The sequence below is a fragment of the Bos indicus x Bos taurus genome, chromosome 2 (genome assembly GCF_003369695.1).
Source record: "Bos indicus x Bos taurus breed Angus x Brahman F1 hybrid chromosome 2, Bos_hybrid_MaternalHap_v2.0, whole genome shotgun sequence".
Lineage (NCBI taxonomy): Eukaryota > Metazoa > Chordata > Mammalia > Artiodactyla > Bovidae > Bos > Bos indicus x Bos taurus.
The window spans coordinates 9,557,421-9,580,774 of NC_040077.1; the positions used below are offsets into that span (position 1 = coordinate 9,557,421).

The following is a 23,354-nucleotide window of genomic DNA, read 5'->3' on the forward strand; positions in this document are numbered from 1 at the left end:
AGAAAAATTTCCTTTGAAAATATACATGGAATTCTTATTTTTAAAAAAAGATGAAAAATTATCAACTCTAGAGAGCATATCAGCTTAGTTAAAAATACATAAAGCCCTATATATATGAGATTTCTTACAGTAATTAAACTTCTTCATCTTTATTTATTGCCTATGGGCACATAATAGATGGCAAACATGCATGTTTTTCAACTTTTATTAACTAAACCCTGATTTGTAAAAAACTCCCATTGATAGCTTTTATGAAAACTCAATTTCAGGCAAAAATAGAAAGCTTTACTATAACAGTCTGTAAATCTATCCAACTGGAAGTTTTAATATTAAGTCATAATTGCTGTCTATCTTCTGCTAAGGAGATTTTCTACTATTTTCCATTCCCTTTTTGATGAATATTTCAAATAAGCAACATCTCCTAGGGAGAGAACAGTATCAAGCAAAGGATATCAAATGCAAGGGTAATTTTTATTAGATGTTTCCATAAAACAGGTAATAGTTACAGAGAATACGAAGTATTATTCAGTAATTTTTAACCATGGTTTAGATAACAAGGTAGATCTGAATCTCATTCAGTCTTAAATGAGAACTTACTTTAGTAAAATCAATGCTGAATCCTCCTTGACAAAATCCCTGTCCATCAGCATCAATATTTTCTAAAATAAAAAGATTGGAAATATACACAAACCCAAAAACAAACAAATAACACAAAACAAAACATGAGAAAAATCTGATATCACTGTAAGATAATGTACTAGTCTCGGAGAGTGTTCATTTATTCAGGTTCTTAATGGGTTATTAACACATTCTTAAAAAGTTAGTATGCATGTTTATCAACACCCATTCATCAGAAATGGCAACACAGAGAGATGAAAGTAACTAGACCAGTCAGCAAGGGGCAGAAAGATCATCTAAGATAGTGGATTTCAAACTTTATTTTTATACAGAAAGATTATAGTTTATATCATAGCTCACACAACCCAACATACACGCATTGTATTTCATTCCATCTTTTAAAAAACTGGTTATGACCCATTCTTTGATTTCATTTAACAATGATGAGTCATGATCTTTGAGTTAAAAACTCCAATCTGAAATTTCTAAATCTTACTATTATTCCCCTACAGTTGCTAGGTCTTTGCTAAGTTATTATGAAGACTAATAAGCAGATACCTGCATTCCAATACATTTATAGCCAACAACAACAACAAATCTGAAAAAAACATAGTTCAGAATTTAGGGAGATGGCCTAGTTGAATTTTCTGCAGAGAGCAAAATATACCCTGAAAACACATTTAGAAAGCCAACTTTTTAAAACATGACACTTTTAAGTATATTCCAAATGATGACAGACTCAACTGTTTTACTCTTTCACAATTACCCCTTTCCCCATAGTTCTCACAAAAGGGGACAATTAGCCAATCAATTTAAATTAGCTCTAATCACTAGTAATACTGTACCTAGAATAGAGGTAACAGTGAGCAAGTCTTTTCCTTGTTTTATTTTGAGGATAATAAGAGCAATGAAAAACAGCTACTCTTTAGTCATCAAGGAATTATTGTAGTCAATGCCACAATATCTAAATAATTATGATATAATATTCCTGTATTTGCCACCCAAATACAGTAACCAAAAATACCTACTTTCAGTCATAAGGACAACTTGCAAGAATTTTTGTCAAATACTCCCATCAAAATTTTTGAACCCATTTTTAAAACCTGGGAACTGCCCTAAGATTACACACTTAATATCTAAATTCAGAAATTTTTTTAGAAAATAGCCTCAAGAGTATAATGCTCCCCCAATGTAAATTTTTCTAACCAAGAGGGAATGGGAAAATGTAGGGCTGGGGTTTCCAGCGTCTAGTGAATCATAGTAAGGAATTCTGCTCTGACCTCAAGTCAGCCTTTTATTTCCTTTATTCGAGTTGCATCTGGGGAACTCTTTTAAGCTATTTATAAAGACATCCTTTTTCGATTATCTTACTGTACAGTTATCTACTTTATTTGGTTTCCCAGAACATCCAACTAGAAAACATTACTGTCTTTTAAAAATGTAACAGGTACATATTAAACAGCGCAAATGTAAAGAATTTTCTGTTGACTATAACCTATTTCAGGGAAGGCTTTTGTTTTTATTTGTATGGACAGTTAATATTTTTCCTAATTGTTAAGCCTGACAATATTATATTTAATGTTACTGATCGTGATAGTAAGAGCAGCTAGTGTTTATCAAGCCCTTACTGTGAGTCCAGTACTGTACTAAAGCACTTAAATTCTTTTCAAATTTACACAGCAAAATTCTATGAGAATAACAGTAGCCCTATTCTATGAGAGATAGTATTATTAGTCACCACTTACATCTAAGGAAATTAAGGCTCACAGAAATTAAGGAATTTAACCATGGCAAACCTGCTAGTAAATAAAAGAGAGTGGATCTGAGGTGAAGAGTGCCTATACGATTAAGGCTGCAGTATCTCAAACCAGCAGTGTATTTGTAATTCCCCAAGCAACTATCAAGGGGAAGAAAAAGAAAACTAGAAATGATACCTGAGAAAAATCTATGTGCAAATAATATTATCATCAGAAAGTAGAAAGAACAAAGACTCAGTCTGAGCCTGAAGCTGAAAGACTATTTAAATCATATGATTTGTGGTTCAGGCACTTTTAGAACAGAAAGACATTCAGCCTTTTGTGCAATGCCCAAGAACGGGCGTAGATATAATAATGAAAAGCCAAAAGCAAACATAATCAGTAATAAGGTAAATTTTTACAGAGAGTAAAGTTCCATAAATTCACATAGGTCACAATAAAAACGAAAGCAAATAAACAAACAAATGAACAACAACAAACCCACAAACTACCACCACACCAAAACAAGCAGTTATCAAGAAGTTGGCAGTGTAGCCCTACAAAACTGGCATTCCCATGTAAAATCAGTCATGGGGCTAGCTTACATAATTTATTGAAGTACGAAGAAGCCATAAACTACAAAAATTGCCTCTGAAGTCTTTTGTCTAAATCAGTGTTTTATTAATGATCAATCACCCACGACTGTAGACAAGCAGGTTGTCGGCAGATAAGAATACAACCCAAGTTCTCAGATTCCCACTCTTGAGTGTGTTCCTCTGGGCCGTTTGCCTTTTGTACTTTAGGCCTGCATGTAGCTTAATATTTCAAAGGTTGAGCCCAAAAGTACACACAATGATCAAGAGATACAAAGCCAGACTTACTAGGAAGAAGGCATTCACTTTGATTTTTTTTTTTTTTTTTTAGATTTTTCTCTGCTTTTTCTCATACTTGAGGTATTATTATCGGTAAAGGGCCAGGTAATAAATGTTTCAGGGGCTAGACAGCCTCTGTGGCAAGAATTCAACTCTCCCATTGTAGATATTAATAGCATGTGAACAAATGGGTGTGGTTATGTTCCAGTCAAACTTTATTTACAAAAACAGGCTCACAAGTCATAGTTTGCTGACCTGATTTGGATGTTAAATACTTTGGAAAATAAGTTTAAAATGTCTGTGCTTAAACCAAATAAGTGAAGGCATTATGCAGCAGCTACATCATGCAAACAGTCTTAATCGTTTAAATACATGTTAAGAAAAGAACTGGTCATTAGCGAAGAGGCAAAATGACGAAAAATACTAGCCAAACATCGCAGTATATCCTCAAGGGACCATCATCATTAGAATGCTTGTTTTCAGAAGGTTTCTTGTCCTCTTACATCAGGAATTAATTCAAACCTGCACTTGTGAGATCAGAATGTACTCTCTATAGAAAAGTTGTGCTTAGTACAAAGGCAGCTGAAATGGCAAATGTTTCCTATTGCTAGTAATACAGGGAAAAGGTTCCTCTGGAATAAGACAGACCCGGGTTTATATCCTCATTAGATCACTCAGCACCATAACATGCAGGAAAAAACCGTGACTTCAATTGTCTAGATCTCGGTTCCCACATGTATCGGAGGAGAATAAGGATGATTTTACAGGTGTGCCCACCACACAAACAGTAAGTTACAAGTATGGCACACAATGGTTAGTTCATCCTTGAGAGCTACAAAATTATCTTTTCATAATAGGAATATTTTTGCAATACAAAAATTAAAAACACAAATTTAGTCCTCCCATTTTCCACACGCCACCAGAGAACAGTACCGTGACCAAAACACCGACAAAAGGTGGCAACACAGATGGCGTCAGGAACTGGGGATAAAGCTGCCCGTTCCCTCCATCCTGCGCACTGTGTGCCTCCTGCCCTCCCAGAGTAAACGACGTGGTTCCACGTACATATCATTCTTTTCATGTTTGCCTCCCACTTACAGAAGTAGGAGCAAGGCAGTAGGCCAAGAAAACAAGCATTTAGCAAAATGATTTGCAGTTTCTCAGAGGTTCAACTGCTTAGAATTTTGAAGACTAAGTTGATCCTTTGACCTGATGTCCGAAGTCGCCTGACGAGGAAAAAAGAGTCCAGCAATAAGAATCTTACATGTTGTGCCTTTGTTATTAACTTTCTCTACTACACTACCTAGTCACCAGTGAAGCAGAAAGAGTAAAGGCCTAAAAAGTGCTCCAGGTATAAACACCATACTGCATTTCAGTAAGAGATTTTTATGTTTCTGATATGGAGATCTGGGGTGGTGGCCAACTCAACGATGGTGGAGAAGCTAAAGCACTGCAGTCTCCAGGAAGGAAAAAACATACAGCGTTTGGAAAGCATAATTAAAATTATAAATGCTCAAAGTCATCTTTAGTCACAATATAAATTTCACTGGAAATTTCAAATAATATTAGAGAACAGGGTGAGATCTTTTAGATCATCAAGAAGAGTGAGTCTAGTTAACAGACTGACAAAGAGACTGATTAAAGCAAGGAAATTCACACTCTGACTCCTGGGCCCAATATTCTATCTTCCTATTAAAAATCTGGCTTCTTAAGATATAATTTTTTTTTAACTTTTAACACCATTATTAATATAAAGCTGTGAGCTCTCAAACTTTGGTTTCCATCAGAATTACCTCGTAGAGTTTGTTAAAAATGCAGGTAGCCAGGCCTGATCTAGACCTGCTGAATCAGAATCATTAGCTGTGGGGCCTGCATCTCTGATAAAGTTCAAGAGAGCACCTTTTGACTAATAGTGACTAAAAATGCAGGTTTCCAAAATCAAATGTTAATTGTTACTGATCAAGGAAAAGGAAAACAACAGTTCTTAGGAAGAAAAGATAAGCCTTTGACTGTTTTTTGACATTTCTTTACATTAATAAAGCTGCTTTCATTTTGCTCTCTCAAACATCATGGTATGTCTACAAATTTTAACACATACACACACACACATTTTTAACAGCCGAGGCTTCCCAATCCTCTTGGTAAAAGCTAGTACAACTTCCAACACATACTTGATCTGCATGGAGCATACTCAACAGTCTTTGTTCCGTCCTGAAGAAAGCATGTTCCCACAGGCTCTCTTTCCTGCTTCATCTCAGTCCTCCAGTGATACAGTGGGGCACAGGCCTGGAATCAAAGGGGGGAGTCCATGCATAAACATTTTCTGAAAAAAATTAGTGTTTCAGACAATATATAACATCTTTTTATAAGCATTAACAAAAATTAATCAAACCTATACTCTTAAATTCCTTATAATAGTAGTGGATAAGATTTTTATAAGTACTCTTCTCACATGCTTCTAAAGGCCGTATATGTAGTCTAGGTTTTGATTTTGTTTTTTTCCCAAAATAGTTAGCAAAATCATTATTCCATGCAGTACCTTTTTGATTTTAGGTACAGGTCACAGACCAACTCAATACTTTAACTAAATAATATATCTCTAACCTATAAAACAAATAATTTATCAAATAAGGGAGTAAAAGAATTTGCAGCACTTATTTTACTTACTTTTCAAATAGACTACGACCTTTTTGCTTTCAGGGCTATAGATTTCAACACTACGTATAAGTGGTAGAACCAATGTTTGAATAGCATAGTAATCTACCAAAGTATAACAATTCAATTTGCTGGAAAAAAAAAAAAATCAATAAATTTTCTATAATTTCCTTTGAAGCAAAACATTTTAAAACAAACACCGCAAACAATGCTGAGCTATATTTACCCGAAAAACTGGAAGTAAGCAATTGTACTACTTCTCTACGTGTACCTGACTTCCAGGGTGGAGTATTACCACTTCTGCGTATTCTTGCTTGCCTCTACCTCTTTCTGCCCAGAATGCCACTACTCTCAACTCCTCCCCTCACCTCTAACTGCAATTTGACACATTCCTAAGCGCCACTGAAATATTACTTCCTAAATAAACCCTTCCTTGATGCCCCACAATCCAATGGGAAAGAAAGAAAATACTAAATACTATGCAGCTAATTAAAATAGGGAAGGGCTGTCTGAGGAAATGAAAGTAGAGCTGAAATCAGACTGACAAGGAGCCAGCTCAAGTGAAAAGCAGTAAGTTACACATAAGATAAGCAGAGGGACAAACACTAAGGAACTAACTGAAATGACTTGGTATGGAAGGAATCAAAAAATTAGTGTACTACACATGTAAGATGGAGTGAGATGCTGGCAGAGAGACAGCAGCCAGTGACTGGACTATGAAGATGCTGATAAAAGCAAGGATGAACAGATTTTTTTTCTGAGAGTGATGAAAAGCTGCTTAATTGTTTGAATCAGGAAGGTGAAATGCTCTGGTTCACTCTGGTCCCTCTATAAAGAACATGTTGTAGCTGGGGCAAGAAAGGAAGCAGAGAGGTGACAGGTGCTACTACACTGGCCCAGGAGAGTAATGATGGGGGCTTGGCACAGGACAGAAATAGTGGAGATGATGATTTATTGAGGGGTGGAATCCTGGAAGCTGAAGGCAGAACTGACTGGGGTTGCTGAGGAATGGCGTAGAGTCATGCTTTTAAGATGAGGATGTTTTATATGGAAATAGTTACTTCCCTGGTTTTTCCTTTATGATAGAGGGTAAGACTTCTATCTTGGTTCACATTTATTTTGAGTAATAATGAGATATCTAAATGGAAATGCCAAATTGGCAGTTTGGAAATACAACTTGAAAGATACAAGAACAATTAAGAGCTGGAGATGTAGATTTGCGGATTATGATATACAGATTGTATTCACAGTCACAGGATAGGTTAGGAGCTGCTAGATAAAAGGTACAGTTCAAGAAAATAGGAGCCCAGACCAAAGCTCAGACACTCCAACATTTAGAAAATAAGCAGAAGTAGAGCTACTAAAGGTGATGGAAAAGGAGCAAGTGGTAAGGGGGGAAACTGGAAGAGTACAGTCCCAGGAGCCAAGGAAAGAAAAGTATTTCAAAAAGTGTGGCTCAAGTGACCTTGCTGAATAGTGTTGAGGGGCCAAGAAAAATATTCTTGACCTGAAAGTCAAAAGTGACCTTGCCCATGCCTACCTGAGCCAGACAGGAAGGGCTGGGAAGAGGAAGGAAAGTGAGAAAGTGGAGACAGTAACTACAGAAAACATTTCAACAAGTCTTCAAAAAGATGAGCAAAGGAAGGAGACTATAGCAAAGAGGAAGATGAGGCAAAGGTAAGGGTGTTTTATTCGTAAGGAAAGGAGGTACTAGGGCATTTGAGTAATCAAAGCCACACTGTTCATAAACCTTGCTGGAGAGAAACAAATTCCCAGGGAACTACCAAATGGGGCAGAAAAAATGTCCAATGTAGGAATGACAGTGAAAGTAGCAAAAGCCAAGTCTATGAAGGGTGAAAGAGAAGGTATCCTTAGAAGGGGTTCAGTTCAGTTCAGGCGCTCAGTTGTGTCCGACTCTTTGCAACCCCATGAACCGCAGCACGCCAGGCCTCCCTGTCCATCACCAACTCCAGGAGTCCACCCAAACCCATGTCCATAGAGTCAGTGATGCCATCCAGCCATCTCATCCTCTGTCATCCCCTTTGCCTCCTACCCTCAATCTTTCCCGGCATCAGGGTCTTTTCCAATGAGTCAGCTCTTCACATGAGGTGGCCAAAGTATTAGAGTTTCAGCTTCAATATCAGTCCTTCCAATGAACACCCACGACTAATCTCCTTTAGGATGGACTGGTTGGATCTCCTTGCAGTCCAAGGGACTCTCACGAGTCTTCTCCAACACCACAGTTTAAAAGCAACAATTCTTCAGTGCTCAGCCTTCTTTATAGTCCAACTCTCACATCCATACATGACTACTGGAAAAACCATAGCCTTGACTAGATGGACCTTTGTGTACAAAGTAATTAGAGCTATGTTATCGGAATAGACTCTGTGCCCCTGAGCACACTGAATTTTACTATCAGCTTTCAAACACAAAACTTCCTGTGTTTTCACATAAATTGACTAAATTTAACCTGTGAGTAAAAGCGTAAAACTTACCAAAATTTTATCCTGTTTTGACCTCACAGATGCTCCAAACCACTGATGAGACTTAAACTCCAATGGATCATCCTTGGCATAATCTCTGTTGCCTAAAATAAAATAAAATAAAATTTAAAACTTTTTTTAAAAGCATGAGGGTGAGAATCAAAATATGCTTTCTTTGTATAACAGAGTTTATTTCAACTCAGTGAGGTTTACAAATAGCATGCCTCTGATTAATCAAATTTGGCTACTTATTTCATACACTTTAAAACATTATATACTTTATACTTTCAACTAGTCAGAAAAATAAAATGCAAGATGACTTGGAAGTATATCAGATTTGTTACTTGCCCTATCAATGATCATAATACAGATGTGTAAAAGTCACGATAAGTGAAATTTTCCAGTTGCTTAATTATAAGGTAATTAACTATTAAATACCTTTTGTATTCCCCAAAGTTCTTTCTGTAGCATAAAGATATTTCTAAAAATAGAAAGCTATGAAACACCTTTATAGAACACCAACAGTTAAAGACTAAAGTAAAAGACTAAGATCTTGCGAATGACATTATACCATGAGTCAGAGTCCAGGAGACATTATTTGGCTGGTAGGAAAAAGAACTAGATTTGGCACACTACATGCAAACATTTATTTTTCAGCCTACATTATTGAAAAAATTATTTCCAGTATACCAAGTACTCGTAAAGCACTATAGATTTTAAAAGAAAAAGATAAAAATATTTTCTACAAGAAAGTTCTTGATCGGCTCAATGAAAAAGAAATTACAGAAATAAATCCATAAACTATTAGGAGAGACTATTCTTAAAGACTAGTCTGTTCCTCTTAAAATCTACTTATAATAATCATTCCTTATAAACAGATATTTCAATAACTATACTGGAGAGATATATCAGACTAGTGTCAGCTTTAATGCCAGCCAATATGTAAATATCATCAGGAGGTTTGATTAAATCTATTCTCTAAATCTCAACCTTCTAAGATAGTGCTTATGGTTATTCAATTCCATTCTGAGGACTTTTAAGATCAACTGAAGAATTATAAATAATTAATGATCATTTCAATAATGCCAGACATTTCATAAGCAAGATGAAGGACATATTAGCTATACAATTCTTTTAACTTTTTTGTTGTTTTTGCAAAAAAAAAAATAATAATTTGAATTGTCACTCTCCAAAGTCCTCTGCTGCTGCTGCTGCTGCTAAGTCGCTTCAGTCGTGTCCGACTCTGTGCGACCCCATAGATGGCAGCCCACCAGGCCCCACAGTCTCTGGGATTCTCCAGGCAAGAACACTGGAGTGGGTTGCCATTTCCTCCTCCAATGCATGAAAGTGAAAAGTGAAAGTGAAATCACCCAGTCATGTCCGATTCTTAGCGACCCCATGGACTGCAGCCTACCAGGCTCCTCCGTCCATGGGATTTTCCAGGCAAGAGTACTGGAGTGGGTTGCCATTGCCTTCTCTGCCAAAGTCCTCTATCTGTAGTCTAAACACCACTCACTTTTGTCAGTGGTCACAAAGCACCTTTTTATTGGTAAAGGGAGGGAGGAAGGATGAATGAACTAACTAATATATGCCTTTTACCAAGAAAATCAAGGTTTCCCAAGAGTGGTTGGCTTGCCTTTGATGCAGATGTTCACATGCCGACCTCACTGGCAATAAGACACATCAGTGACCTAAAGGTCCCACAACAGTCCATGTGCTCCCTTACATTTCCCATCCTCCCAGTTAGGTTAAAGCCACACAACTCATTTTAATCAATAAGTTAAGTGCAGAAGTGGCATGTGTTCCTTCTAGCTCAAGTCAGTTAAGAGTGGATATGACTTCAGTAGTCATCAAGTAAATGCAAATCAAAACTACAATAAGGTGTCATCTCATACCAGTTAAGAAGGCTATTATCAGATGTGGAGAAAAGGGAACCCTGATACACTGCTGGTTGGCAATGTAAATTGGTCCAGCCATTATGGAAAATGGTATGGAGGCTACATAAGAAATTAAAGATAGGACTATTATTGTATGATCTGGCAATTCCACTCTAGGAATATACCTGAAGGAAATATACCACTATCTTAAGGCAATATCTGTACTCCCTTGTCACTGAAGTATCATTAACAACAGTCAAGACATAGAAGCAACTTAAATGTCGATGGTTGAATGAACTAAAAAAAAAAAGAAAATACAGTCTATAATTAAAATGGAATATTGTTCAACCTTAAGAAAAAAAAATCCTGCCATGTCCACCAATATGGTTGGATCTAGGAGGCATTATGTTACGGGAAATAAGCCAGACACAGAAAAACAAATGCTTCATTGTATCACTTATATGTTAAATCTCAAATTGTCATTTCATTTTAAAAAACAAGGCAAAACAAAAACAGTGGATATAAATTCTCCATGTTTTTTTTCTCCCATCTATGAAACTGAAAACAATAGATGGTGTGGAATTCCTTAACGAAAGAAGCCGTAGTTCAATTTTCCAAACCATCAAAAACAGCCAAATGATCGATACAAATCGATGACATGAGCAAGAACTTATCCTTTTTTAAGTGAGTAAGATCTGGGTATTTGTTTTAAGGGAAAAAAAAAAAATGTTGTTATTGCAGTACAGCCTAGCACAGTTTGAGCAACATATATTCTAAAAACAAAACACTAAAAATGGCCTGACCTACAACTGCAAAGAGGCTTTGCCCTTGGAAGAACTGGATTCAATTAATAGTTTTTTCTAGGATTTTAGCCAATAAATGTATGATTACAAGCTATGTAATAGGATTTTTAAAAAATCCACTGCAAGCTGAGTTCTCTCACTGGCTTTCTATTCTATTCTTTTCTGCAAAGGAAATAAAGGCATCGCCCCTCCCTGACATTACTGAGAAATACAGTATGAAACTGAAACAGTTGGTGCCTGGAGGGATACACTTCCAGTCACCATCACCTGATAAACTCAGGTAAGCTTAGCCTGAGGGAACTGACGTTATGAACTTATGTATCTGAACAGAAGGTACAGCATTATCACAATTGCTGCCTTCTACTTCTGCTTTCATTTAAAACAGCCTTTTCAGCAAGACCCTAAAGATATGCAAGCAGAAGCACAATTTTTCTGTATTTCTGTATTTTGTTCTTTCATGAACCAAAGTACCACACTGGAGAGGTGCAACTCAAATTAATTCAAATTATGGCTCTATACAGTTCCTCATACTCTAATAAAACTTCAATTAAAAAAAAAATGCAGACCCAACATCACTATATTCTTGCAAATATAAGTATTCCTGCCTAAAGATATCTGGTATAGCTTCCTCAAAAATGTCAATGTCATAAAAGACAAAAGAAAAATAGTAAGATTCAAGATTAAAAGAGAACAATGAGACATGGCAACCCAATGCAAGATATGATCCTTGACTGACTCTTTTGTCTGAAGAAATTTTTCAAGTTACATAGGACTTTATTCGGAGAAGGCAATGGCACCCCACTCCAGTACTCCTGCCTGGAAGATCCCATGGACAGAGGAGCCTGGTAGGCTGCAGTCCATGGAATTGTTGAGGGTCGTACATGAACGAACGACTTCACTTTCACTTTTCACTTTCATGCATTGGAGAAGGAAATGGCAACCCACTCCAGTGTTCTTGCCTAGAGAATCCCAGAGACGGGGGAGCCTGGTGGGCGGCCGTCTATGGGGTCACAGAGAGTCGGACACGACTGAAGCAACTTAGCAGCAGCAGCAGCAGGACTTTATTAGATACCGTATTGTAATAATGACACATGTCTAGTCTGTGATGATGACAGTGCTGTGGTTATAAAAGGGAAGGTCCTAGTTATGGGGAACTATCTGCCATAGGAAGTATTCTGGGGGTAAAGTTCCACAATGTCTGCAAGAATACTTGAATCTAGGTGAAGGGGATACTGTTCATTACATTACAGTTTCAAATTTTCTGTAAGTTTAAAATTTTGCAAAATAAAAGTACAGCAGTCAGCAAGTAAAATTGTATGTACTGTAGGCCAACAACAGAATATCTTTTATTTCCACTCTTTACCATATTTACTCTGGGCTTCCCAGGTGGTGCTAATGGTAAGGAATCCACATGCCAATACAGGAGATGTGGGTTCAGTCTCTGGGTCATGAATATCCCCTACAGGAGGAAATGGCAACCCACTCCAGTGTTCTTGCCTGGAAAACTCCACGGACAGAAGAGCCTGGTAGGCTACAGTCCATGGACTCGCCAAGAATTGGACACGACCGACCACAAACATATACACACACACACACACACATACACACACACATTTACTCTAATAATACCATTAAAAGTATTATAAAACAAATGAAAAAAATAAATATGAAATAAATAAAGCCATATACAAAGACGAATCTGAAGACTACAATCCTACCATGAAGAAACAAAACTGCCTCTGCTTACATTTTGGTATCTATCCTAAACATCTGTTTTAGGAATACATGCATATTCTTTTATGTAAAATAGATATTTTAAGCCAGTATTTAAAAAACACTCAGAGAACAAGATGGCAGAGGAGTAGGTGGATGTGGAGTACATCTCTCTCCACAGATACATCAGGAATACACGTTCAGACACAGAAGTGCACACAGAACACCAGCTGAGAGCGGACAGGAGTACCTGACAAGCAGAAAAGAACATATAGACCCAGGCAAAACTCGGTAGGATGAAGGAACTAGGTGGGAAACAGGAGTGTTAGTAGGACTGGACCTGCCCTCGGCGGGTAGGGGAAAGAGCAGGGGTCCGATCCCCACATCAGGGCAATTGTCTGAGTCAGAGGAGACACATTTAAGGCTGAGAATGAAACAGCTGATCTGTGGCAGCCTAAATGGACGGAAAATAAGACAGTCCTTGACACAGCCATACATATCCCAGACAAGGACATATATCCCCTGGAAGGCGCAGTGGCTGGCAGCTGGAGTTTAGGGATTGCAGAGCAATCCCAGGGCAAGAGCTGTCATTGACTGCAGAGAGATGGATTGACGGGATGTGAGGGAAGAGATCGTGGTGGGAAATGCCTGTGGAGGAAAGTCAGGCATCCATGGAAGCAAGGTGACACTGCTGAGTCACACGTAGGGAGTGAAGTCACCATAGCCTCTCTCCCCCCACACAACAGCATCAGCAGCTGAACAATACAGAGACTGGCCCATCAAACGCCTGATGCACTGAAACACAGCGCAGGACCCCACCCTGGGTGCCCCTTTAAGTGCCTGACCCGTGGATCTACAGAGTAGGACCCCAGGCAGGGGGGCCCTTCTATGTGCCTGACATGCCAAACAACAGAGGACCCCGGGCAAGGGAGCCCTCTAAGTGCCTGAACAGGCGGAGCAAGGGAAAAAGACTGGCCAAAGAGGCCTTCTGATCGCCAGCTACAAGAGGCTTGAAAAAGACTCTGATAGGGCCATAACTCCTTCAGTGGAAGCAGTCCCTGTCCCTACACACTTGGCACCACCAGGGTCCCTGCAAGCCAAGCAGCTATGCCACCTTCTTGCTCAACTCTCACTGGGGCAGAGCTGCCACAGGAAAAAAAAGTCTTGCATCTATGCTCACAGGGTTGCTTTGGTATTGTCTGACTCTTTGTGACCCTGTGGACTGCAGCATGCCAGGCTTCTCTGTCAGGAACGGGGGTTCTCCAGGCAAGAATATTGGGGCGTACTGGCCAATACTGGTTGCCATACCCTACTACAGCACCATATTTCCTGCTGCCCTAGCTGCCAACTCCCCTGAGTACCTGGTGCTGCCAGAACCCCTGACGCCCAAGCAGCTGTACCACCTCCACACCTGGCCCTTACAGGGGCAAATCCAAGACCTTCCAGGGCATCCTCAGGACCAAATTCCAGTGTACGACCCACATGCAGAGGTGGAAATAAAACCACAATTGAAACTCAGGGGCAGTGTGACTGAGGAAAAAGAACCAAAACCTTCCCACCAGCTGTACAAGCTGCAGATTAAATCCACTCAATCAACTAGGCAGGCTCTGTGTCTACGCAATATATAAAAGGTCATTGAGAGCTCCCACAAAAGAAAATGCACTAGTTCTGATAGCTGTGGACACTGGAGGCAAGAACACACAGGAGTAGGACCAGATTAGCATCTGAGCTGCCCCCACAGTAGGTCCAGAGGCCAGCAGAGTGTTGGAGGGCACCCTAGGGAGGTGAGGCGGACTGTGACTGCCAGCAAGGGAAAGCACTCTGGCAGCAGTGACTCAAGAAAAACATTTATTATTCTTATGTTTCAATTTGTTCTGTAGACTGTTTAGGATATTTTTTTTCCCTTTTTTCCCCTCCCTCTGTTGTACTTGCCAACTTTATTGGCACTATGAAATTAAGCTTTTGAGCTTTTCTTTTCCTCAGTCACATTTTTTATTGTTGTGATAGGCCTCTGCCTTTGCATTGGGCTTTTGCAGTTCTGGGGGGGGTCTCCCTTTCCCCCCTCCTTTTTTTTAGTTTTAATTTTTAATTTTTTAAACCTATTATTACTTTTTCTAAATTTATTCTCTTGTTTGCTTTTCCTACTCTTCTTTTCCCCTTGCACTTAATCTTTAATGTATATAAATCTTCTTTATATATCTGTATTTAACTTTGCATATCTATTCTTTCTTTTCTTTCTTTCCTTTCCTCTCAACATATTTGTTTTATTTTCATTGCTTTACTTCCCAATTGGCCCCTTGCTTTAGTTTTGTTATCCGATTTATGCCTTTCAGTTAATTTTGTCCTGGCAGATAAACATTTTGTTCGCCAGGCCAATCTATTGTACTTTATTTTTGTTGGACTGTTTTAATTTTGCTTATGGGTGGATATGTATATGTGTATATTCAGTCACACTTTTTATTATTGTTATAAACCTCTGCCTCTACGTTGGGCTTTTGCAGTTCTGTGGAGTTTTCCTTTTTTTTTCTTTCTTCTTCAGTTTTTTTCTTTTCTCTTTTTTGTAATTTTCATTTTTTTAAACCTATTTTCTTTTTTCTACATGTATTTATTTGCCTATCTACTGTTCTCTTCCCCTTTCAGTTAATCTTTAATGTATATAAATCTTCTTCATCTACCTCTGTTTAACTTTGCATATCTATTCTTTCTTCTCTTTAAGTTCCTCTCAACACATTGTTAGTTTTTTTTCATTGCTTTATTCCCCACTTGGCACCTTACTTTAATTTTGTTTTCCACTTTCTGCTTTAGCTAGTTTTGTTCTTAACTGGTAAACATAATTTCTTATTTCCTTTGTTCGCCGGAGCAATCAATTGTACTTCATTTTTGTTGGGCTGTTTTGACTTTGCTCATGGGTATATATGTATATGTGTATATCTCATTATTTTAATTATTATTTGCCTGATTTTGGAACTGCCATTTGTCTGGGTTCATCTTTGGTTTCTCGTTTGGGGTATTTGTTTTCATCTCACTCAATGATGTAACAAACCACGTGTGGAATCTTTGTTTCTGACCAGAGATCAAGCCCTGAGCTTTTGGAGTGGGAACAATGACTCCAAGACTACCAGACAACTACAAACGCTAGGGAGTATCAGCTAGTGAGAACTCACACAAAGGACCACTTGAATATAGACCCAGCACCACCCACCCACCAGGAGGACCCTGTGCAGGACACCTCATCTAAACAACAAACAAAGCAAAAATACAAACCCAGTCATCAGCAGACAGGATTGCCACCTCACCCAGTCTTGCCCATCAGAGGAAAAACGAACAAAAACTCAGCACAAATCTCACCCTACTGCACCAACCTTAGGAGGGCAGAAACCTAAACGAAGAAAAATTCAACCTTGAAGCCTGGGAAAAGGAGACCTCAAACACAATAAGTTAAAAAAATAATGAAAAGGTAGAGAAATACAACACAAATGAAGGAATAAACTAGACCCACAGAAGTCCAAATAAATGAAGAGAAAATACGCAAACTCCCTGAAAAAGAATTCAGGATAATGATAGTAAAGATGATCAAAAACCTTGAAAATAAAATGCAAGAATCAATTAACAAAGACCTAGAATTACTTAAAAATAAACATACAGAGACAACACAATTACTGAAATTAAAAATACTCTAGAAGGAATCAAGAGCAGAATATCTGAAGAAGAAGAATGAATCAGTGAGCTGGAAGATAAAATGATGGAAATAACTTCTGAAGAGCAGAATAAAGTGAAACGAATGAAAAGAACTGAGGACAGTCTCAGAGACCTCTGGGACAAGATCAAACATTCAAATTATAGGGGTCCCAGAAGAAGAAGAGAAAAAGAAAAGGTATGAGAAAATTTTTGAAGAGTTGAAAATTTCCCCAACATGGAAAAGGAAATAGTCAATCAAGTCCAAGAGGCGCAAATAGTCCCATACAGGATAAACCCAAGGAGAAACTCGCCAAGACACACACTAATCAAACTAACAAAGACTAAACACAGAGAAAAAATATTAAAAGCAGCAAGGGAAAAGCAACAAGTAACACACAAGGGAAATCGCACACACTTAACAGCTGATCTTTCAGCAGAAGCTCTGCAGGCCAAAAAGGGAATGGCAGGATATACTTAAAGTACTGAAAGGGAAAAATCTACAACTAAGATCACTCTACCCAGCAAGGATCTCATTCAAAATTGATGGAGGAATCAAAAGCTTTTCAGACAAGCAAAAGTTAAGAGAGTTCAGTACCACAAAACCAGCTTTACAACAAATGTTAAAGGGACTTATATAGTCGAGAAATACAAGAAAAAAGATCTAAAAACCAACCCCAAATAATTAAGAAAATGACAATAGGAACATATATATCAATAATTACTTTAAATGTAAATGGATTAAATGTTCCAACCAAAAGACACAGACTGACTGAATGGATACAAAAACAAGACCTATATATATGCTGTCTACAAGAAACCCACTTCAGATCTAAAGACACATATAGACTGAAAGTGAGAGGATGGAAAAATATATTCCATACAAATGGGAAGCAAAAGAAAGCTGGAGGAGCAATCCTCATATCAGACAAAATAGACCTTAAAATAAAGAAGATTACAAGAGATAAGGAAGGACACTACATAATGATTAAGGGATCAATCCAAGAGGAAGACATAATAATTGTTATATCTATGCAACCAACACTGGAGCACCTCAATACACAAGACAAACATATAAAACAAAAAAGACATAAATACATAAGACATAAAAGGAGAAATTGACAGTAACACAATAATAGTAGGAGACTAACACCCTACTCTCACAATGGACAGATCATCAAAACAGAAAATTAATAAGGAAATACAAGTCTTAAATGATACATTAGATGAGATGGATCTCATTGATATCTTCAGGACATTCCATTCAATTGCAGAAGAGTACACCTTCTCAAGTGCACATGGAACATTCTCCAGGATAGACCACATCTTGGGTCACAAACCAAACCTCAGTAAATTTAAGAATATTGAGATCATATCAAGCATCTTCTCTGACCACAACACTATGAGACTAAATATCAATTCCAAGAAAAAAACTGCAAGAAACACAAACACAAGCAGATTAAAAAACACATTTCTAAATAACAAACAGGTTGCTGAAGACATTAAACGGGAAATCAAAAAATTCTAGAAACAAATGACAATGAAAACACAACAACTGAAAACCTATGGGATGCAGCAAAAGCAGTCCTAAGTGGACAGTTAACAGCAATACAACCCTACCTCAAGAAACAAAAACATCAAATAGACAACCTAACTTTACACCTAAAACAACTATAAAAAGAAGAACAAAAAACCCCAAAATTTATAGAAGGAAAAAAATCATAAAGATCTGAACAGAAATAAATGAAAAAGAAATGAAAGAAACAATAGTAAAGATCAATAAAACTAAAAGCTGGTTCTTTGAGAAAATGAACATTGACAAACCACTAGCCAGACTCATCAAGGAAAAAAGTGAGAAGAATCAAATCAATAAAATTAGAAATGAAAAAGGAGAGGTTACAACAGACACTGCAGAAATACAAAGGATTATGAGAGACTATTATGAACAACTATATGGCAATAAAATGGATAACCTGGAAGAAATAGACAGATTCTTAGAAAAGTTCAATCTTTCATGACTGAACCAGGAAGAAACAGAAATTATGAACAACCCAATTACAAGCACTAAAATTGAAGCTGTGATCAAAAATCTCCCCCAAAACAAAAGCCCAGGACCAGATGGCTTCATAGGAGTATTCTACGAAACATTTAGAGAAGAGCTAATGCCTATCCTTCTAAAACTCTTTCAAAAAACTGCAGAGGAAGGAACACTTCCAAACTCATTCTACGAGGCCACCATCACCCTGATAACAAACCCAGACAAAGACAACACAAAAAAAGAAAACTGCAGGCCAGTATCACTGATGAACATACATGCAAAAATCCTCAACAAAATTTTAGCAAACAGAATTCAGCAACACATCAAAAAGCTCATACACCATGATCAAGTGGGTTTATTCCTGGGATACAAGGATTCTTCAGTATATGCAAATCAACCAAGGTGATATACCACATTAACAAATTGAAAGATAAAAACCATATGATAATCTCAATAGATGCAGAAAAAGCCTTTGACAAAATTCAGCACCCATTTATGATCAAAACTCTTCAAAAAATGGGCATAGAAGGAATCCACCTCAACCCAGTAAACGTCATATATGATGAGCCTATAGCAAACATTATTCTCAACAGTGAGAAACTGAAAGCATTCCTCTAAGATCAGGAATAAGACAAGGGTGTCCACTCTCACCACTATTATTCAATATTTCTGGAAGTCTTAGCTTCAGCAATCAGAGAAGAAAAAGAAAGAAAAGGAATCCAGATTGGAAAAGAAGAATTAAAGCTCTCACTGTTTGTAGATGACATGATACTATACATAGAAAACCCTAAAGATAATATAAGAAAATTACTAGAGCTAATCAGTGAATTTAGCAAAGTTGCAGGATACAAAATCAATACACAGAAATCACTTGCATTTCTATATACTAACAATGAAAAATCAGAAGAGAAATTAAGGAATCAATCCCATTCACCACTGCAACAAAAAGAATTAAATATCTAGGAATAAACTTACCTAAGGAGACAAATTTTCTGTACACAGAAAATAAGACACTGATGAAAGAAATCAAAGATGACATAAACAGATGGAGAGCTATTCCATGTTCCTGGGTAGGAAGAATCAATATTGTGAAAATGACTAGGAATAAACTTACCTAAGGAGACAAATTTTCTGTACACAGAAAATAAGACACTGATGAAAGAAATCAAAGATGACATAAACAGATGGACAGATATTCCATGTTCCTCGGTAGGAAGAATCAATATTGTGAAAATGACTATACTACCAAATGCAATCTACAAATTCAATGTGATCCCTATCAAATTACCAATGGCATTTTTCACAGAACTACAACAAAAAATTTCACAATTCATATGGAAACACAAAAGACCTCAAATAGCCAAAGCAGTCTTGAGAAAGAAGAATGGAGCAGGAGGAATCAACCTTCGGGATTTCAGATTATACTACAAAGCTACAGTCATCAAGACGGTATGGTACCAGCACAAAAACAGAAATATAGACCAATGGAACACAATAGCCCAGAATAACCCATGCACCTATGGGTACCTTATTTTTGACAAAGGAGGCAAGAATATACAATGAGACAAAGACAGCCTCTTCGATAAATGGTGCTGGGAAAACTGGATGGCTACAGGTAAAAGAGTGAAATTAGAACACTAACACCATACACAAAGATAAACTCAAAATGGATTAAAGACCTAAATGTAAGACCAGAAACTATAAAACTCTTAGAAGAAAACATAGGCAGAACACTCTGCCTTGTTTTGATGACATAAATCAAAACAAGATCCTCTATGCCCCACCTCCTAGAGTAACAGAAATAAAAACAAAAGTAAACAAGTGGGATCTGATTAAACTTAAAAGCTTCTGCACAACAAAGGAAACTATAAGCAAGGTGAAACGACAACCCTCAGAATAGGAGAAAATAATAGCAAATGAAACAACTGACAAAGGAGTAACTTCCAAAATATATAAGCAACCCATACAACTCAACACCAGAAAAACAAACAATCCAATCAAAAAGTGGGAAAAAGACCTAAACAGACATTTCTCCAAAGAAGACATACAGATGGCTAACAAACACATGAAAAGATGCTCAACATCATGAATTATTCAGTTCAGTTCAGTTCAGTCACTCAGTCGTGTCCGACTCTTTGCAACCCCATGAATTGCAGCACACCAGGCCTCCCTGTCCATCACCAACTCCCGGAGTTCACTCAGACTCATGTCCATCGAGTCAGTGATGCCATCCAGCCATCTCATCCTCTGTCGTCCCCTTCTCCTCCTGCCCCCAATCCCTCCCAGCATCAGAGTCTTTTCCAATGAGTCAGCTCTTCACATCAGGTGGCCAAAGTACTGGAGTTTCAGCTTTAGCATCATTCCTTCCAAAGAAATCCCAGGGCTGATCTCCTTCAGAATGGACTGGATCTCCTTGCAGTCCAAGGGACTCTTAAGAGTCTTCTCCAACACCACAGTTCAAAGGCCTCAATTCTTCGGCGCTCAGCTTTCTTCACAGTCCAACTTTCACATCCATACATGACCACAGGAAAAACCATAGCCTTGACTAGATGGACCTTTGTTGGCAAAGTAATATCTCTGCTTTTGAATATGCTGTCTAGGTTGGTCATAACTTTCCTTCCAAGGAGTAAGAGTCTTTTAATTTCATGGCTGAAGTCACCATCTGCAGTGATTTTGGAGCCCCCCAAAATAAAGTCTGACACTGTTTCCACTGTTTCCCCATCTATTTCCCATGACGTGATGGGACCAGATGCCATGATCTTCGTTTTCTGAATATTGAGTTTTAAGCCAAGTTTTTCACTCTCCTCTTTCACCTTCATCAAGAGGCTTTTTAGCTCCTCTTCACTTTCTGCCATAAGGGTGGTGTCATCTGCATATCTGAGGTTATTGATATTTCTCCCGGCAATCTTGATTCCAGCCTGTGCTTCTTCCAGCCCAGTGTTTCTCATGATGTACTCTACATAGAAGTTAAATAAGCAGGGTGACAATATACAGCCTTGACATACTCCTTTTCCTATTTGGAACCAGTCTGTTGTCCCATGTCCAGTTCTAACTGCTGCTTCCTGACCTGCATACAAATTTCTCAAGAGGCAGGTCAGGTGGTCTGGTATTCCCATCTCTTTCAGAATTTTCCACAGTTTATTGTGATCCACACAGTCAAAGGCTTTGGAACACATGAATTATTAGAGAAATGGCAATCAAAACTACAATGAGATATCACCTCACACTAGTCAGAATGGCCATCATCAAAAAGTCTAGAAACAATAAATGCTGGAGAGGGTGTGGAGAAAAGGGAACACTCTTGCCCTGTTGGTGGGAATGTAAATTGATACAGCCACTATGGAAGACGGTATGGAGATTCCTTAAAAAACTAGGAATAAAACCACCATATGACCTAGCAATCCCACTACTAGGCATATACCCTGAGGAAATAAAAATGGAAAAAGACACATGTTTCCCATTGTTTACTCCAGCACTCTTTATTTACAATAGCTAGAACATGGAAGCAACCTAGATGGCCATCAACAGATGAATGGATAAAGAAGTTGTGGTACATATACACAATGGAATATTACTCAACCATAAAAAGGAATGCATCTGAGTCAGTTCTGATGAGGTGGATGAACCTGTAATCTATTATACAGAGTGAAGTAAGTCAGAAAGAGAAAGATAAATATCATATTCTAACGCACATATATAGAATCTATAAAAATGGTACTGAAGAATTTATTTACAGGGCAACAATGAAGAAACAGACAGAGAGAATGGACTTATGGACACTGGGAGAGGGGAAGTAGGGTGAGATGTATGGAAAGAGTAACATGGAAACTTACATTACCATATGTAAAATAGATAGCCAACAGGAATGTGCTGTATGGCTCAGGAAACTCAAACAGGGGCTCTGTATCAACCTAGATGGGTGGGATGGGGAGGGAGATGGGAGGGAGGTTCAAAAGGGAGGGGATATATGTGTATCTATGGCTGATTCATGTTGAGGTTTGACAGAAAACAACAAAATTCTGTAAAGCAATTATCCTTCAATAAAAAAAATAAATTAAAAGGTTAAAAAAAATTGTATTATTCTATATAAATGTATATACTTTTTTCCATGTCACAACATGTCAATAAAAGTAGACCTATAGCACCATTTTCATTGTTATGTAATTTACAACTGCACAGCAGTTTATTTAATCCACCTCCTACATCTCCTTTAGTTTCATGTTCAGTAACATTTGTATTTTGATTTAAGAGACTTACATATTGTCTCAAAGTCACATCCACTTCCTCTTGAATTTCAAGAAGCTCAGCATAAGCTAACTGAGCATGACCTCATTCCTAAGTGAAGATAATTCCGAAATGAAGGTTCCTAATCCTTCTGGAATATGGAATGTAATATAGAATATTATTCTAATGGATAAATTTTTATTCAGTTTCCCAGATAAACTTATTCTTATATGTAAGAGTTCCCTTACTCTGAGCCTCTAGTGCCTTATACAAACACCACTCATTCCCACCTGTAGGCCTTTTTACCCAAGGCCCTCTGACCTGGAATACCTTATTCCTTCCATGCTTGATCCAAACCCTAACTGAAAATTCAGTTGCAACCGTCCATGACTCTAACACATGATGAAATGGTAGTCTTCCCTGAAGGAAATATCTGACACACAAAGCCCAGTCATGGGGACAAGTAATTACAGTGGAGGGATGGCAGAGGAGTGGAAAGAGCACTGGGAAAAGGGTGGCAGCGTACAGGGGAGGGGTATGCTTTCTGGGTCAAGAGAAAACCCTGTGCAAAGAAAGAGAGCAATGGGTATTCCTGGATTTTTAGAGACTCGTGAGTTGTTCACTGTGACTAGAGAAAAGAGTCTCTAGGTGGTCAAGAGC

At 37.9% G+C, this 23,354-nt stretch overlaps 1 protein-coding gene across 3 annotated transcripts in view; it reads right to left on the reverse strand.

The window, feature by feature from the left end:
- The window catches only part of ITGAV (integrin subunit alpha V), a 108,964-nt gene that overhangs the window by 50,415 nt on the left and 35,195 nt on the right, over window positions 1-23,354 (reverse strand). For 2 of the 3 annotated variants that reach the window (XM_027555860.1, XM_027555869.1), the window contains exons 3-5: window positions 8,377-8,468; window positions 5,398-5,512; window positions 598-659 (exon numbers count right to left, since the gene is read on the reverse strand). In XM_027555860.1, coding sequence (XP_027411661.1) covers window positions 598-659; window positions 5,398-5,512; window positions 8,377-8,468 — 269 coding nt within the window. The remainder of the gene's footprint in view (window positions 1-597; window positions 660-5,397; window positions 5,513-8,376; window positions 8,469-23,354) is intronic. The other variant, XM_027555876.1, reaches the window with a different exon arrangement.